The 17485-nt window shown below is 31.8% G+C and overlaps 1 protein-coding gene across 1 annotated transcript in view; it reads left to right on the forward strand.

Annotated features, from left to right (window-relative positions):
* HFM1 (helicase for meiosis 1) overlaps positions 1 to 17485 on the forward strand; it is a 121691-nt gene that overhangs the window by 25248 nt on the left and 78958 nt on the right. Inside the window, exons 6-18 of the mRNA XM_057746760.1 lie at positions 391 to 461; positions 909 to 1041; positions 1671 to 1822; positions 2395 to 2472; positions 2696 to 2854; positions 5155 to 5355; positions 5439 to 5527; positions 10610 to 10653; positions 10761 to 10862; positions 11266 to 11411; positions 12308 to 12402; positions 13018 to 13151; positions 13954 to 14001. Coding sequence (XP_057602743.1) covers positions 391 to 461; positions 909 to 1041; positions 1671 to 1822; positions 2395 to 2472; positions 2696 to 2854; positions 5155 to 5355; positions 5439 to 5527; positions 10610 to 10653; positions 10761 to 10862; positions 11266 to 11411; positions 12308 to 12402; positions 13018 to 13151; positions 13954 to 14001 — 1452 coding nt within the window. The remainder of the gene's footprint in view (positions 1 to 390; positions 462 to 908; positions 1042 to 1670; positions 1823 to 2394; positions 2473 to 2695; positions 2855 to 5154; positions 5356 to 5438; positions 5528 to 10609; positions 10654 to 10760; positions 10863 to 11265; positions 11412 to 12307; positions 12403 to 13017; positions 13152 to 13953; positions 14002 to 17485) is intronic.

Consider the following 17485-nt stretch of genomic DNA (forward strand, 5'->3'; position numbering starts at 1 on the left):
CATGTGGTATCTTCCTGGGGCAGGGATCAAACCCGTGACGACTGCATTGGCGGGCTGATTCTTACCCACGGCGCCACCTAGGAAGTCCCCAAAATAATAAATATTAAAGCCTCATCATTGGGATTGCCACATATATACATTACTAATAAGAAAAAAAATATCAAATTGTATACTTTAAATGTGTGCAGTTTATTGTATGTCAGTTGTATCAATAAAAGTTCTTAAAAATAGTAAAGTTATGCTTTTTATGGGGAAAAGTTATGCTTTTTCAGGAAAAAAAAATAAAGCCTCATCATTAAATACTGTCAAAGTCAGTACTAACTTAATTTTTAAATTGAGTGACCAATTTTTTAAATTCTGAAATATTTGACTCCTTAATGTTATTCTCAGCGGCAAAATTTAGAAGTATTTTCAAAGAATTCCCATATTTCAACTATATACAGTCCAAAGCCTTTGATGATGTAAGTATTTTGTTTAATTATTTACTTATTTGCCTTTTCTTGTGAGATTGTGTGCTAAGAGCAGGGACTAGATCACATACGTCTTTACGTCTTCATCGGTATACTCAGTGACTGGTATATTATAGGAGCTCAAAAAATGTTTGTTAAATGAATGCATGTAATTTTCATAGGTGGATTGTTTATTAGATTTATAAAAATTTCTCTGAAAGTAGGGAAATTATTTTCTTCTAGGTCTAGCATATTACTTTGACAAAACAAGATGATAAATTATTAATAGTATTATTTATTGAGGGTGGTGGATCTAGAGCAGGCTTATAATTTTAATAAGTTTAGAGGTAAAGTTGTTTGAACTGTTATTCCATAGAGTCTTCTTAAGGCATATATTCTGACAAATTGAGAATTAAAAAATTCTTTGTATTCCATGATTGATTAAATTTTATTTTTTAGCTTCTTTATACAGATAAGAATTTTGTGATTTGTGCTCCAACTGGTTCTGGGAAAACTGTGGTGTTTGAACTAGCTATAACAAGATTGTTAATGGAAGTACCATTGCCATGGTCAAACATTAAAATTGTTTACAGTAAGTATTTATATATTGAAAGAGTGATAATTAATTATAATAATGATAAACCATTGCAGTAAAAGTAAAAAATAAATTCAAATTCAAGATATAAGAATTATTTTGTTTTCCATACTTTTTAAATAAAGATATCACATTTGATCTTATCTATTAACATTCAAAATGCATTTTTCCAGATTTATAAGTAAAAATAGTATTGGAATTGATAATTTGGCCTTTACATGTTTATTTTTGAAACGACAGGGAAGATGAACAAATAGAGTCAAATATTTTGTAATTCAAGAAATTTCCATAGGAACCTCTACTCTCCTTTTTTAGGTATATGTTAACATTTTTTTCATCAAAGTATTTTATACACATGGTTAAAAAAATCAGTGATCACAAAGGGTGATAATTTCCTACCTAACTTTCTTCACTCTTAGTTACAATTTCCTGAGCAATCACTTCTTTTTCTGTATTTAGTTCTGTTTGGTGATTACCTTTATGGTTCTAAATAATATGTTTATTTGTTAACTTTTGATTTATATATATTAGGCAGCACCTAGATGTGTGCTAATTTTATTAACTATTTGTGAAAATAATTTTTTAATTGCACTAATATTCAAAATAAGTATCTTATATTGTTGTAGTGGCACCAATAAAAGCCCTGTGTAGTCAGCGTTTTGATGATTGGAAAAAAAAATTTGGAGCAATAGGATTGAATTGTAAAGAACTCACTGGAGATACAGTAATGGATGACCTATTTGAGATTCAGCATGCCCATATTATTATGACAACTCCAGTAGGTGTTACTTACATTTTATTGTTTCCTTGGTTTATTAGAATATATGTTTCTCTTCACAATAAAAAAAAGTTAAAAGAAAATACAAAGTAGAAGAATATATTTGCAATGTGAAGCAAACAAAAAGTACTAGTATTCAGGGTATATAAGGAATACTAACAAATCAATTAAGTAAAAGACAAACAACCAAATGGAGTAAATAGGCAAAAGATATGAATAAGCAGTTTGTTATTGTGGGTAATTTGTAATCATACTTACTGCTTGTATTCTTTTATCCACATATTGTATATTGTAGCGGGAGGATCTTGGTAGAGACTAAAAAGGGCAGTTAGACTATAATTTTAAATATTTTTGCTTAAACCTAAAAAATAAATGGGGATTCAGTTTTTTAAACACAAGATTATCAAAATTATTTAAAATTTTAAAAATATATCTCTTTTGGGATACTTTTAAGACATCAACTAAAATATTGCCCAGCATTTGTAACATGTCATGTTAAAAATTGTATTGACATCTTAATAATACTTATTATAATTCCTTATCATGTTAAACCACTTTGATTTTTTCTCTAGGAAAAATGGGATAGCATGACTAGAAAATGGAGAGACAACTCTTTGGTCCAACTGGTTCGACTCTTTCTCATTGATGAGGTAGTGAACACATTATTCACTTTCAGAGATAAGCATGAAGAGATGATTTGAATGGATAGAAAGAAACAAGACATTTTCAACCAAACTCTATGTTTGCTTTATCCCTTCAAGTGAAAAATGCTTATATTCTTAAGGAAGGGTGTTTAATATTGTTTTACATTTTAATTGGCTAGATAGTTTTTTACTTTTATAGCTAATGAGTCTTTCTTAATTTTTTTCTCAGGTACATGTCATAAAAGATGAAAATCGTGGACCAACTCTTGAAGTAGTAGTCAGCAGAATGAAAACTGTGCAGTTTTTATCTCATACTGGAGAAAATACCAGCAGTGTTATTCCAATGAGATTTGTAGCTGTATCTGCAACAATTCCAAATGCTGAGGATGTAAGTTAGAATTTTAGTCTATCAGATTTTTTTATGACTTAGTGAAATATTTAATCTTGGAGAAAAATGAGAGTTTTTTTTTTTTCTTTTTATTTTCTGTAAATCACCTAACCAATTTAATAGGAAAGTATGTTGTGGAAAGTTAAGGTTAGGTCTCATAGGTATGACAGTGTTAAGACCATAAAATTTGGTTGATTGGGTTTAATAAAATATGTTTGGTGCAAGTTCATTGTTTATTAGTATCTAAAAGTCGTAATTTCATGGGTATTAGACACGTCATAATATGAGGTGTTATGTTATGATTGTTGTAACCAGCTGACTCTAATTGTCTAGCAAAGTATGGTAGAGAATAAAAATAATTAGTTGGTTGATTGCCACCCACCTCCCCCAATTTTATGTGCCTGGAATTGTGGTAAGCACTAATGATAGATGCAAAAGTAAAAACATATAGGCCCTGCTCTTGAGGAGGATCTCATGGTTACTAGGGTACATGAACGTGTAAAGAAATAATTGTACAATATTATACTTTCTGTAACAAATACTTGTCCTAATTTTTTTCTTCAGTTTTTTGGCAAACTTGAAAGATAGTACAATCTCACTTTGCTTTCTCACTCCTATTTACTTCTCAGCCTACTGCAGTATGACTTTTTCCCCCAACTAATTCTTAGAAATTGTTTTCACAAAAGCTACCATGCAGTATTCTCTAATCCAATGTAAAATTTTGCCTTTGTCTTTAGTTTAGCACAGTTAATCATTTTGGTTCATGAAAGGACAACTTGTTTTGTTTATATTCAGGATAATAGAGAAAATTTTCAAGTATGTGTAAACAACAAAAACCCAGCATTTGTCCTTCTAGGTGTATTGATAGAATCATAACATACATACTCTTTTATGACTTGCTTGTTACCTACAAATGTTTCCATGTCATTAAATACTCTTCTTTAGTATGTTTTTTGTGGTTTTATTGTAATTTATTTATCTAACACCTTGATGGAAGATTATTTTCATTTTTTGCTATTGTAAATAGTGCTGAAATTAATATATCTTTGAAAATATCATGATTATTTCCTTAGGATGGTCTTCTAAAGTAGAATAACTGAGTCAAAGGATATATAAAACTCTAAGGACACAGTACTGTTAATAAATGTTATATTCATTTATACTTTCTACCATCAGCCATTTCTCTGTATTCTAATGCTGGATAGTATAATATTAAAGTTATTATTGTTATTATTACTTTGAAATAGTTTTTAAATTTGTTATTTAAAATGGTACCTTATTTTAAAATTTTGTACTGCTTTGATTACTACTGAAGTAAATATTTTTAATATATTTGTCAACTGCTTTCTTTTTTTGCAACTTGCCTGGTCATAGACGTTACCCTTTTTTTCACATTGGAATGCTAAACTTTTCTTATTGATTTGTAAGCAGTTTCTAAATATCAATACTCTGTAATTCTTGAAACTCTCTTCCCCTTTGTGATAATCACTACTTCTGTGAATGCTCTCTCTCTCTGTCTCTTTCTATAAGTCCTCTTCCTCAGTTTTCCCCTGAGTTAAGGCCTTCATCCTTGGCCTTCTGTTCTGCTCAAACTGTAAATTCTTGTTCTCATCACTACCCATGAGAACCTTGAAGAAAATGTTTTAATATTTCCTTCCTATACAATTAGAAACTCATCAATCTATCTTTCTGTCAAAGAAACAGTTTCATAGCAGGGCATGAAGCCTGATTACTAGCCAGGCTATGTGAAGTTAAGGATTGCTCTCCACAGCTCCAGAAATTAACTAAGAACTCTAACATTGAGTCTGAAATGTGCTTTTGGCACTGCCATCTCTCAAGTGTTTATTTGTTCTTTGTTGAAAAAAGTTGTCAACCTTTGCCAGTCTAATCCAATCATTATTTTGCTGCTCTTTAGCTAGTATTTAGGATAACACAAAAGAAGTGTCAGCCATATCTGGGTATAGTCCTGAAAAATAGCAAAGAAGTTACAATGCTAGTCAGAAATTCCATTTCTATTTTGAAACTAATTTTAATTTTACTTTGGACTCTTTAGGAGGAAAATAAAACAATAATTAATTCAAAGTTTACCATAATGAAAAATGGGTATAATCTTGAAACACTGCTATTGACAATATTTACCAATATATCAGTAGAATAGTGTCACTAGAATATGTAATGTTGAGAAGGACTACTTGACTAAATATTTTTATACCTTGACTTTAAAGTGATCTATAATTGCGCTTTTTAGCCATAAAACTTTACTAGAAAAAATTTAATGTGTATGTTTCTGTCATTTAAAGATTGCAGAATGGCTTTCAGATGGTGAAAGATCTGCTGTATGTCTGAAAATGGATGAGAGACATAGACCAGTGAAACTTCGGAAAGTGGTGCTTGGATTTCCCTGCATTAATAACCAAAGTGAATTTAAGTTTGATTTAACCCTCAGCTACAAAATTGCCAGTGTTATACAAACGTACTCTGATCAGAAACCCACACTTGTGGTATGGATTGTTGGTTGCTTATTTTTTAGTGTAATGTTCAGTTTTTAATATGATTAATACAAAAATTTTTCATTCATTTTTAGTTTTGTGCAACAAGGAAAGGTGTGCAACAGGCTGCTTCTGTTCTTGTGAAAGACGCGAAATTTATTATGACTGTGGAACAGAAACAGAGGTAAATTTTAAAACTTTTTCTTGGAGGTAGAAAGTCTTTTAGGGATGACCTAGATAAGATGAGAAAACTCGGTTGACCTTTTCAAGTTACTTGACCTTTGCAAGCCTCGGTTTCCTCATCTGTAAAATAAGCATAAAAGTAATTTGGAGGATTAAGTAGAACAGTGAATCTTAGTACAACTGTGATCCTGTCTTCTTTAATTCATAGCAAGATTTGAAAGATTATTCATATTGCTGTCTTCTTTTTTTTACTCACTATCAATCCAGCATCTGTTGTAATCTTTTTTAATTAATTAATTTTAATTTTTTTAATTTTTTTATTTATTGGCTGAATTGGATTTCCGTTGCTGCGCAAGGGCTTTCTGTGGTTGCAGAGAGCAACTATTCATTACAGTGCTACTATTCATTACAGTGTGTGGGCTTCTCTTATAGTGGAGCATGGACTCTGGGCACATGGGCTTCAATAGTTGCAGCTCGTGGGCTCAATAATTGTGGCTCATGGGCTCTAGAGCGCAGGCTTAGTAGTTGTGGCCCATGGATTTAGTTGCTCCTCCACACTTGGGATCTTCACAGATCAGGGTTCGAACCTGTGCCCCCTGCATTGGCAGGCGGATTCTTAACTACTGTGCCACCCGGGAAGCCCTGTTGTAATCTTTTACTAAAGCTGATCTTGTTAATTGTTAATCTCTGGAGCCTCTAACACATTTGACCATTCCCATCTTATTTAAAAACTCTGGACTCTGTTTCCATGATCATCTTCTACTGTGTTTCTTCCTACTTTGCTTTCTACTCATTCTCAGTCCCTTTTCACTTCTACGTGATTCTTTTTTTTTAATTAATTTTTGTTGGAGTATAGTTGCTCTACAATGTTGTGTTAGTTTCTGCTGTACAGCAGAATGAATCAGCTATGCATATACGTATATCCTCTCTTTTTTGGATTTCCTTCCCATTTAGGTCACTGCAGTGCATTAAGTAGATTTCCCTGTGCTATACAGTATGTTCTCATTAGTTGTTTATTTTATACATAGTATCAATAGTGTATATGTGTCAATCCCAATCTCCCAGTTCCTCCCAATTCCACCCCCTTCCTCTTGGTATCCATACATTTGTTCTCTACATCTGTTTCTCTATTTCTGCTTTGCAAATAAGATCATCTGTACCATTTTTCTAGATTCCACATATATGCGTTAATATACGATGTTTGTTTTTCTCTTTCTGACTTACTTCACTGTGTATGACACTCTCTAGGTCCATCCACTTGATTCTTAAATGTTAACATTCTGTGGGTTCTATCCAAGTTCATTCTTTCTAATGCCACACTCCTAGGTATTTGAATCTCATTATCACATGGGTTCAAAGAATATATGTGCTCGCATATTTATATATGTCTGTGAATTTTCAAATTTACAGTTCCAACACAGACCTCCATTCTGAGCTCCAGGTTTACCTTCCATCTGCCTAACTGACATTTCTGATTATATATCTGTGGGCATCTCAAACTCAGTATGTCCAAAAGAGAACTTGGTACTTTCTCTCAAACCAGCACCTCTTCCAGTGTTCCCCATATTAATTATACATTATCTCCCTAGTTGCTCATGCGGAAACCTATCATTGACATCTCCTTCACCTTCTTCCCCATAGGCAATCAATTCCCAAGTCCTGTCTATTCTTACTTCTAAATATATCTCAAATATATCATTTTATCTCCATGAGATTGCCACTTCCCCTGTTCAAGTCACTATAATCTTTTGCCTTTTATCTGATGACCACAAACACACTCTTATCCCACTTTAATCTATCATATGCATTGCAGAGTGATTGTTTAAAATTACAAATCTAAATATATCAGTTTTTGCTTAAAACCCTTCAATAGTTTCTTATTGTCACTAGGATAAAATCCTAAATACTTAATATGAGCTGCGATACCCTGTATAATGTGTTCTGTGAATACACCAAACTGTTATCCTACACAGAGCTTTTCTGAATCATATTTTCTTTGCCCAGAATGGTTTTTTATCTCTTATTCATCTTTCAGGTCTCACTTTTAATATCAGTTTCTAGGAAGTTTTCCATGATTTTTGGTGTCCCTTTATTTGCTTTTATAGGCACTGTATATTTTTATTTCATAGCACTTACTATAATTATAAGTATGCTTTTGTTTAATTGTTATTTGATATCTGTTCTATTCATTATTGTAAACATCTTGAGGAAAGAAGGACTCATGGTCATCTTATTTACCACTCAATCTTAGCAAGACTCAGCAGAGTGCCAGCACATGCTTACTACTAATATTAGCTTATTATTATTAATAACAACTTTTGGAAATAAGTAAATAAGTTTAGTGGTAGGCCTCAAACCAAAATTGGATTGTATAATTACACGTGGATGTTAACAGATACTGATTTTTCTGACTAATTTTGTATGGGGTGGAGGGAATGTACTTTTCTTCACTTTGGATCAGATTAGCTTTCCAATTACAGTCTACCCCATGGCTACACTTCTGGTTACTTTTCAACCAAAGATGTGTACCAAACCTAGAAGATACCACTTTAGTTTTCTGACATTCTTTGACTTTCTGTCCACTAAAAAGATGGCTCTCTAGTCATTTAGTACATTAGAGAATTACCTTTGTAGCCACCTATCCACGCTCTATATAGTATTTTCATAATTTTACTTCCGCTTTAAGGATTTAACTTGATCTCATTAGTTACTGCCATAAGAAAAAAAATCTCTGTGGTGCAGCTTTTGTTACAAACATCAGCAAAGCATGATTAAACAGTAAGATACAGTAGAGAGCCAGAGAGAGTAAGAGAAACAGAAATAGAGCTTATAGCCAAATAAGTACATGAGGTCTAAGAGGTAGACAGAAAGGGAAAACGTGATAACAATAGCAAAGCTTTTTTCTACCCACCTCTTTGTTTTATACACTAGAGAATGTTTATCATATATCACAGTCAGTCTGTTAGTTAGGAACAATAAACAGTTGAATAGATTCTCATTTGTGTGTTTGGCTTTTGCTTCATTCCCTGAGAAGAGCATAAGTGAAGAGGAATGGAGTGCCGTTTTGAGTTGCCATAGACTAGAGAAAGAGACCGCTGCTTATGTCAATTCTTCTTTAACCAGTCACATTCCAGCAGCTCCCACAAGACTTCTTTTCACCCATAAACCCCAGATTCTGTTACTAAGATTTCTAAACTTGTCTAACATGCCCAAATTTTTGTGTAGTCTGGTCTCTTTAGCTTTTTAAAAAATAATTTTTCTGTTGTATCATGCATTTAACTTAAAAAATATTTCTATAGTTTGAAAAATTTTAGTTAACTTCAGGAAGTTAATTGATAATATTCTCATAGTGAAAATGTTTCCTGAGCCTTTGGAGGTTTTTTAATTTCTTTCTTTCTCTCTTTCTTTCTCCCTTTCTTTCTTTCTTTCTTTCTTTCTTTCTTTCTTTCTTTCTTTCTTTCTTTCTTTCTTTCTTTCTCGTTCGTTCGTTCGTTCTTGTGATTTTATTTATAATTATTTCCTTATTTCCCCAGTTTTATTGAGATGTAATTGACATACAGCACTATATAAGTTTAGGGTGTACAGAATAATGATTTGACTTATATATAGCATGAAATGATTACCACAATAAGTTTAGTGAATATTCATCATCCATATATATATATATATATATATATACACACACACAAAATTAAAGAAAATAGAAAAGTGTTTTTCACTTGTGATGAGAACTCAAGATTTACTCTTAACAGCTTTTGTATATAACATGCAGTAGTGTTAATTATATTTATCATGTTGTACATTACATCCCTAGTACCTATTATCTTATAACTGAAAGTTTGTGCCTTTTGACTACTTTCATCCAGTACCCCCTCCTCTTCACCAACCCCTTGCCTCTAGTAACCAAAAATTTGATCTCTTTTTTCCATGCATTTGTTTGTTCGTTTTTGAAGTATAATTGACCTTCAACACTGTGTTAGTTCCTATTATACAACATAGTGATTCAGTATTTCCATACATTTCAAAATGATCACCATGATAAGTCCAGTTACAATTTGTCACTATACAAGATATTACATAATTATTGACTGTATTCCCACACACTACATTTTGTACCCATGACTCATTTATTTTGTAATTGGAAGTTTGTTCCTTTTAATCTCCCTCACCTATTTCTTTCCTCCCCCCCCCACCTCCCCTCTGGCAACCATCTTTTTTTTTTCTGTATCTATAACTCTGTTTTTATTTTATGTTTGTTCATTTGTATTGTTTTTTAGATTCCATATGAGTGAAATCATACAGTATTTGTCTTTCTCTGTCTCACTTATTTCACTTAGCATAATACCCTCTAGGTTCATCCATGTTGTCACAAAGGGCAAGATTTCATTGTTTTCAATGGCTGAGTAATATTACACACACACACACACACCCACCCACCCATATCTTCTTTATCCACTCATCTATTGCTAGACACTTAGGTTGCTTCCATATCTTGGCTATTGTAAATAATGCTGCAATGAACATAGTGGGGCATATATCTTTTTGAATTAGTGTTTTTGTTTTGTTGGGTAAATACCTAGGAATGAAATTGCTGGATCATATGGTAGTTCTATTTAAAAGTTTTTGTGGAATCTCCATATTGTTTTCCACAGTGGCTGCATTAATTTACATTCCTACCAACAGTGCATGAGGATTCCCTTTTCTCCATATCCTCACCAACACTTGTTATTTGTTGTCTTTTTGATAATAGCCATTCTGACAGGTGTGAGGTGATATCTCAGTGTGGTTTTGATTTGCATTTTCCTGATGATTAGTGATGTTGCGAACCTTTTCTTGTTCTGCTGTCCATTTGGATGTCATCTTTGGAAAAAATGCTTGTTCAGGTCCTCTGCCTTTTTAGGTTTTTTTTTTCTTAGCTGTAAAATTAGGGACTTCTCAGTATGAAAGTTAGATATTCTCTACTTCTTAAAGATGGTTTTCAAAAAACGATTTGAAAATATTTTGATATCTGTAATTGTCAAAATAATACACTGAGTTTTTTATATTAGTGGGAATAACTCAATAATTTTGTTTTTTAAAATAGGTTGCATAAGTGTGCATATTCCGTAAGAGATTCAAAACTGAGAGGTAGGTTTAGAGATAATTTTTGAATAGTATTTTCAGCTGTAGATAAAAGGAGACAATTATTGATGAAATATTAACAGTATATAACAGGTGATATATTTCCTTTATAGATATCTTAATACATGGCATTGCTTATCATCATGCTGGTATGGAGCTGTCAGATAGAAAAGTAGTTGAAGGAGCTTTTACTGTTGGAGATCTACCAGTTCTTTGTGAGTAAAACATATTCTTATGGATGTTATAAGATCTTTTGGAAAATGTTCTAAGAGAAAAAAAGAAAAAATTCAAGTATTCTGACTTATTTTTGCTTTTCTTCCAAGAATCTAAAATTATATAACTACCCATACATATACATGCTACAGTGAACTCTCTGGCAGTTTTAGTTCTTATCATCTTATTGAACACAGTACAATTTGAAGAGTAAGAATTAGTAGTTTTTCAGTTTTAAGGTGTATTATTTTACATTGTAATGTTCTTTTCTTTTTCCTTTTTATTCTAAATTTCCTATATATGAGTTTGTATTACATTTATAAGAATATGTCTTCTATAAGAACATGTTTACCTGAAACAATAAAGTTATATGACTTAAAAGTAATATTCCTTAATTTGATGCAGTTACTACCAGTACCTTGGCTATGGGAGTAAATTTGCCTGCTCACCTAGTAATTATAAAATCTACAATGCATTATGCTGGAGGGATGTTTGAAGAGTACAGTGAAACAGATATTCTACAGATGATTGGTAGAGCTGGTCGACCTCAAGTAAGTGACAGTATTTCACTTTTTGTAATTTATTTTAAAGACAAGGTAAAAAGCAAAAAAAAATTGTGTATTTTTTGTTAAACAAGACTAACATTTCACATTTTAGATTAAGTTTTAAAATAAATGTAAGTAAGAAAATCTACTTTAATGGAGGAGGAGAAGTAAAACAAGCCTCACCAAAGGAGGCATACTCCCTTCACTGCCTCTAAGGATGATGAATGGTTGGGTTTATGAATGTGTATGCTGTTAAAGGGTTTTTTTGGTTCTGAGTGTTTTTGTTTTTGTTTTTTATTCTAAATGGGGAAGCTATTGACATTTTGGATGGGACAGTTTTTCATTGTGTAAGACTGTCATACATCGCAGAACATGTAGCATCCCTGGATCCTAGCACAAAATGCCAATAGTGGTCCCCAGATATTGTGACAATTAAAAGTCAGCCCATACACATTACAAAATATGGCCTAATCTGACAAATTCTTGAATAAAGAAGTCATTCATATAGTTACTAAGGGAAAATTTAGGAAGAATATCTTTTCATATAATATAAAAATATTATGTTATATAAATTTATAATTTTTATAGAATAAATTAGATTATATGTAAATTGCACCAAATCTTACAACTTTTAACCCGTTAACCTAAGTTTGTTTTGATTTTACTACTGCCAAAATTATGTGACATTGAAACCAAAGTGGTATTTTTACATCTATGTTCTTGGAAATTTTTTAAGTTAAATTTTCAGTTAACATTCAAATTCAGAAGCATTTTTTAAGGCCTTTTTTACCTGTTGATTAAGACAGGGGACTGTTTAATATAAAATGAAAATCTTGAGTTATTGAAGAAGACTTATCCACATGTGCTTTTCTTTACTAAATTTCTGGTTTTTTTCCTTCCAGTTTGACACTACAGCTACTGCAGTAATTATGACTCGGTTAAGTACAAAAGAGAAGTATATTCAGATGCTAGCTTGTAGTGACACTGTAGAAAGCAGGTAATATGGAAAATATTCCCTAAAGATAATGTTAATATAGCCTGTATTTTTCATTTTAATATATTAGGGGATTTTCTAAGGCCATTGTCTTAAAACTGTTCAATAATCTAATTAGAAAGTTTGTGTCCTTTTAAGAAATTTAATAGTTTAAAAAAAAGACTAATATTTTTTGTTCAGCAATGTTTCTTAACATGCACTTGCATGTATCTTGGTTATAAAAGACCAAATTAGTAATGGGAGGAAAATAATTTTCACATCTTTTTACATCTTTAAATTTGCATAATCATAGGAGACAGGCAACCTGAGACCTTTTAGTAAAGTGTTTGATTATAATACTCTTGGGGAAAATAGGATATAATCCACTCCCCACCCTTTTTTTAAGCAATAATGTCTTCTATAGCCATGGAGTAGAGAGAAATCTATAACCTTTTTAAAAGTTAAACTGACATTTTAAGGTCTTCTCATATTTTTGAAAATTAACTTTCATGAATTATTAAAGTAGCAATATTGTTCATTTATATTCAGTTATATTATTGAATTCAAATATTATTCTAAAGAAGTAAGAGTTTTATGGCATTGAAATATAGCTAATGAAAAGTTTTTTTTTCCCATTAGTTTGCACAGACATCTTATTGAGCATTTAAATGCAGAGATAGCATTGCATACCATCACAAATGTGAATGTTGCTTTGGAATGGATACGATCAACTTTGCTTTATATCAGAGCCTTGAAAAACCCATCTCATTATGGTTTGTTACTTTGATTTTGAAGTGTAGTAATTTTATCAAGCCACTTGGGCCTATTTTTATACTAATAGGTCACAGAATAGATTATAGACACTAATACATAGCAGAAGTAAAAGTAACAACTATAACAAGTATATTTAGAGGCAAGAGTAGACAAACGTGAGAAATCTTTATCTGTTTTACTTCTGGTCTTTTAATAAGGCTTGAAATCAACAGCATTAAAAATAGACCTTTTAGAAAAAAATTGTCTCCAATAAAATTTTCTTAAATGCCTAAAATTGTTTGAAATAAAGTCAAAAACAAGTTTTGAATTTTGTCTGAACTGGTGTTCAAATCAAAGTTTATAGTAACAGTGTTGCTGCTGGAATTTTCATCTTGCTTCTAACACTAACACACATGTGGTTATGTTGCTTCTAGAGGGTGCTTTCATGTGACACAGGTTATAAAATAAAAATACTTGGAATTGCAGAATATTGAATTAAAACCTGACTTATTATAATACCATTCTAATGAGCACAGGTTCAAAACGTTAGATCTCTAAGGGAAAAGAAAATACATACAGTATTCCTGGTCACTATTGTACAATAAAATGAACAAAAGATAACCAATTGATATTGAAAGGATATCACAACAGTGGTTATTTTCTGTAGATGTTTAAGCCTTGTTTTAACTTTAAGCTACTTTTTAATTCTATTTAAGATTTAGTTAGACTACTCTTTTCTGGTTAACTGGGGTATAAAGTAAGACTATAAAGATGAATTAATCCCATTCTATTTTATTTTTAATAAATTTTCATAACATATAGGTTTTGCGTCTGGATTAAACAAAGATGGAATTGAATCAAAGTTACAAGGTTAGATGCATTTCCTTCTAAAAAATTATATTCTATAAATTTAATGAAAAAGTCTAGTTATTATGAAAGTAAGAATACTCTGGTAAAGTATTTTTTAAAGTAACCTTGTTTATGGAAAAAAATATGGATTTCTTTTTCACAGGTAAATAAAGTTTGGCACATGTACTTTTTTTCTGAATTTATTTATTAATTCCATCAGGATATCTTCGTTTGTACAGCATGTTAACTTGGTTTGTTTTTATTTTTAAAATAATGCTAGTCTGTGAAAGTGTTACCTGTAGATACCTATAGATACGCAACTCTTTATTTTCCTTTTCTAGTTTAATGTTAATTGAAAATATAAGCCTAGGTTGATTATGGGCTTCCTATCCTAATCTGTGCTAATGAAGTATTCCTATCAAACTTCAGTTTTAGTTTTCAGTTAATCACTCAATATTTCATTACCTATCTTTTAAAATATCAAAACTGTTGAAAATTTATTGGGAGTAGCAATTGCTGCCTCTTCATTGTATTGTATTAACAAATGTTAGATCCCTAAAAATATTTAGCCAATTTTAATTTATTCTCTACTTGGATATACAAATATGGCAAATAAAAATGCAAAGATAAGGATGAAGTAGTAAAATTGTCTTTCTTAAAGAATAAATATATTGTTAAACACATGAAAAGATGCTCAACATCACTAATCATTAGAGAAATGTAAGTCAAAGTCACAATGAGGTATCACCTCATACCAGTCAAAACGACCATCATCAAAACATCTAGAAACAATAAATGTTGGAGAGAGCGTGGAGAAAAGGAAACTCTCCTGCACTGTTGGTGGGAATGTAAGCTGGTACAGCCACTATGGAAAACAGTATGGAGGTTCCTTAAAAAACTAAAAATGGAACTACAATATGACCCAGCAGTCCGACTCCTGGGCATATACCCTGAGAAAACCATGATCCAAAAAGAAACGTGTACCACAGTGTTCATTGCAGCACTGTTTACAATAGCCAGGACATGGAAGCAACCTAAATGCCCATCAACAGATGAATGGATAAAGAAGATGTGGCTCATATATACAATGGAATGTTAGTCAGCCATAAAAAGGAATAAAATTGAGTTATTTGTGGTGAGGTGGATGGACCTAGAGTCTGTCATACAGAGTGAAGTAAGCTAGAAAGAGAAAAACAAATACTGTATGCTAGCTCACATATATGGAATCTAAAAAAATGGTACTGATGAACCCAGAGACAGGGCAAGAGTAAAGATGCAGATGTAGAGAACGGACTTGAGAACATGGGGTGGGGGGCGAAGGGGAAGCTGGGACAAAGTAAGAGAGTGGCATTGACATATATACACTACCAAATGTAAAATGGATAGCTAGTGGGAAGCTGCTGCATAACACGGAGATCAACTCGATGATGGGTGATAACTTAGAGGGCTGGGGTAGGAGGGTGGGAAGGAGTTGTGGGAGGGAGGGGATATGGAGGTATATGTGTAAATACTGCTGATTCACTTTGTTGTGCAGCAAAAATTGGCACAACAGTGTAAAGCAATTATATTCCAATAAAGAGCTTAAAAAAAAGAATAAGTATATTGTTAAAACATGCTGATAAGCAATAGCTTATATTCATAATGCTGCTATTTAAAACAGATCTATAAAAGTTGTATTATCCTTTATGTAGTGACCAAATTTGTAATGGAGTTTTAAAAGCATATATTTTTTATCATAATGATCAAATACACACAAGAAATGAGACAGACCAAGAAATGTCTTGCTATATTCTGATAAACTGTAATGATTTAACTTTTCTTAACTGTTCTTAACAGTTCATATTTGTCTTAGTTTCAGTTATTATAGGGTGGCTAAGTTATGCCTATAAAGAATAGCTAAATTTATTATGTAACTGGGTAGAATGTTTTGGTTTCCTTAGAGGTCTGCCTTAAATTTCTTAGAAAGGGTCCTTTGCATAGAATATGCTGTTTCCTAAATTTGGTTGTACTTCCTCACTCAATATCCTCCAGTATCTCTCCCATCACTCTTAGGATAAAAGGCAAACTTTCACCAGAACCCACAAAGTCCTATTTGATATCCCTATGTCTGTTTCTCTGACTTCATCTCTTGTCACTTTTGCCTCCTTTATTCCACTCTGTCCAAATTGGCTATCTTGCTGTTCCTTAACCACATCAAGCTTGTTACCACTTCAGGTCCTTGTACTCTGTTCTTGGAACACTTTTCTCATATTTTACATGGCCTGAACCTCCATTTCATTCAAATCTTTGTTCAAATATCAACTCCTCAGAGAGGCCTTCCTGGACTACCTTATTTAAACCCACATTTACAGAGAGGAAGAAAAAACAGTTTCCATCTTGTTATTGCTGTTTACCTGTTCTTGGAAAAGGTGATGTGTTCATGTTGAAAATGAGGATGACTACATCCTTACTTTAATCAGAATTTGTAAAGCTGTGTATCTGAAATACACATAAGCTTAATTAAAGCTTAACTATTATTCTTTAGTTCCTTTCTCAGCTTTATTTTCCTTCAAAATACCTTTCTTTTTTAAAATTTTTATTTTGTATTGGTGTATAGTTGAGTAACAATGTTGTGTTAGTTTCTGGTGTACAGCACAGTGGTTCAGTTATACATATCCATGTATCTATTCTTTTTCACATTCTTTTCCCATTTAGGTTATTACCAAATATTGAGCAGAGTTCCTTGTGCTATACACAACAAGGTTCTTATTGGTTATCTATTTTAAATATAGCAGTCCGTACATGTCAATCCCAAACTCCCAATCTATCCTGCCATCATAATACCTTTCAGTACCTGAAATTATATTATTTATTATTGATTGCTTTCTTCAGTAAAATATAAGTTTTATAGAGGAAGAACCTTGTTTTGCTCACTGCTATAAACTTTAAGCTTAGAATAGTGCTCAGTATATAGTAAGCATTCTTATTTGATTAACTTAATGAATATTAATTTTTTGAAGTTGAAAATTGAGAGCATTGGTTCTTTTTTTAATTTAAGTATAGTTGATTTACAGTGTCATGTTAGTTTCAGGTGTACAGTACAGTGATTCAGTTATATATATATATAACTGAAAGAGATATATGTATATATCTTTTTCAGATTCTTTTCCCTTATAGGTTATTACAAAATATTGAGTATAGTTTCCTGTGCTATACAGTAGGTCTTTGCTGGTTATCTGTTTTGTATATAATAGTGTGTTTATGTTAATCCCAATCTCCTAATTTATCCCTCCCCCCTCTACCCTTTTGGTAACCGTAAGTTTGTTTTCTATGTTTGTGAGTCTCTTCCTGTTTTGTACATAAGTTCATTTGTACCTTCTTTTTTTTTTTTTGTGATTCCACATATAAGTAATATCATATGATACTTGTCTTTGTCTGGCTTACTTCACTTAGTATAGTAACTTCTGAGTCTATCCATGTTGCTGCAAATGGCATTATTTCATTCTTTTTTATGGCTGAGTAATAT

Source organism: Hippopotamus amphibius, chromosome 1, assembly GCF_030028045.1.
Source record: "Hippopotamus amphibius kiboko isolate mHipAmp2 chromosome 1, mHipAmp2.hap2, whole genome shotgun sequence".
NCBI classification, from domain to species: Eukaryota; Metazoa; Chordata; class Mammalia; order Artiodactyla; family Hippopotamidae; genus Hippopotamus; species Hippopotamus amphibius.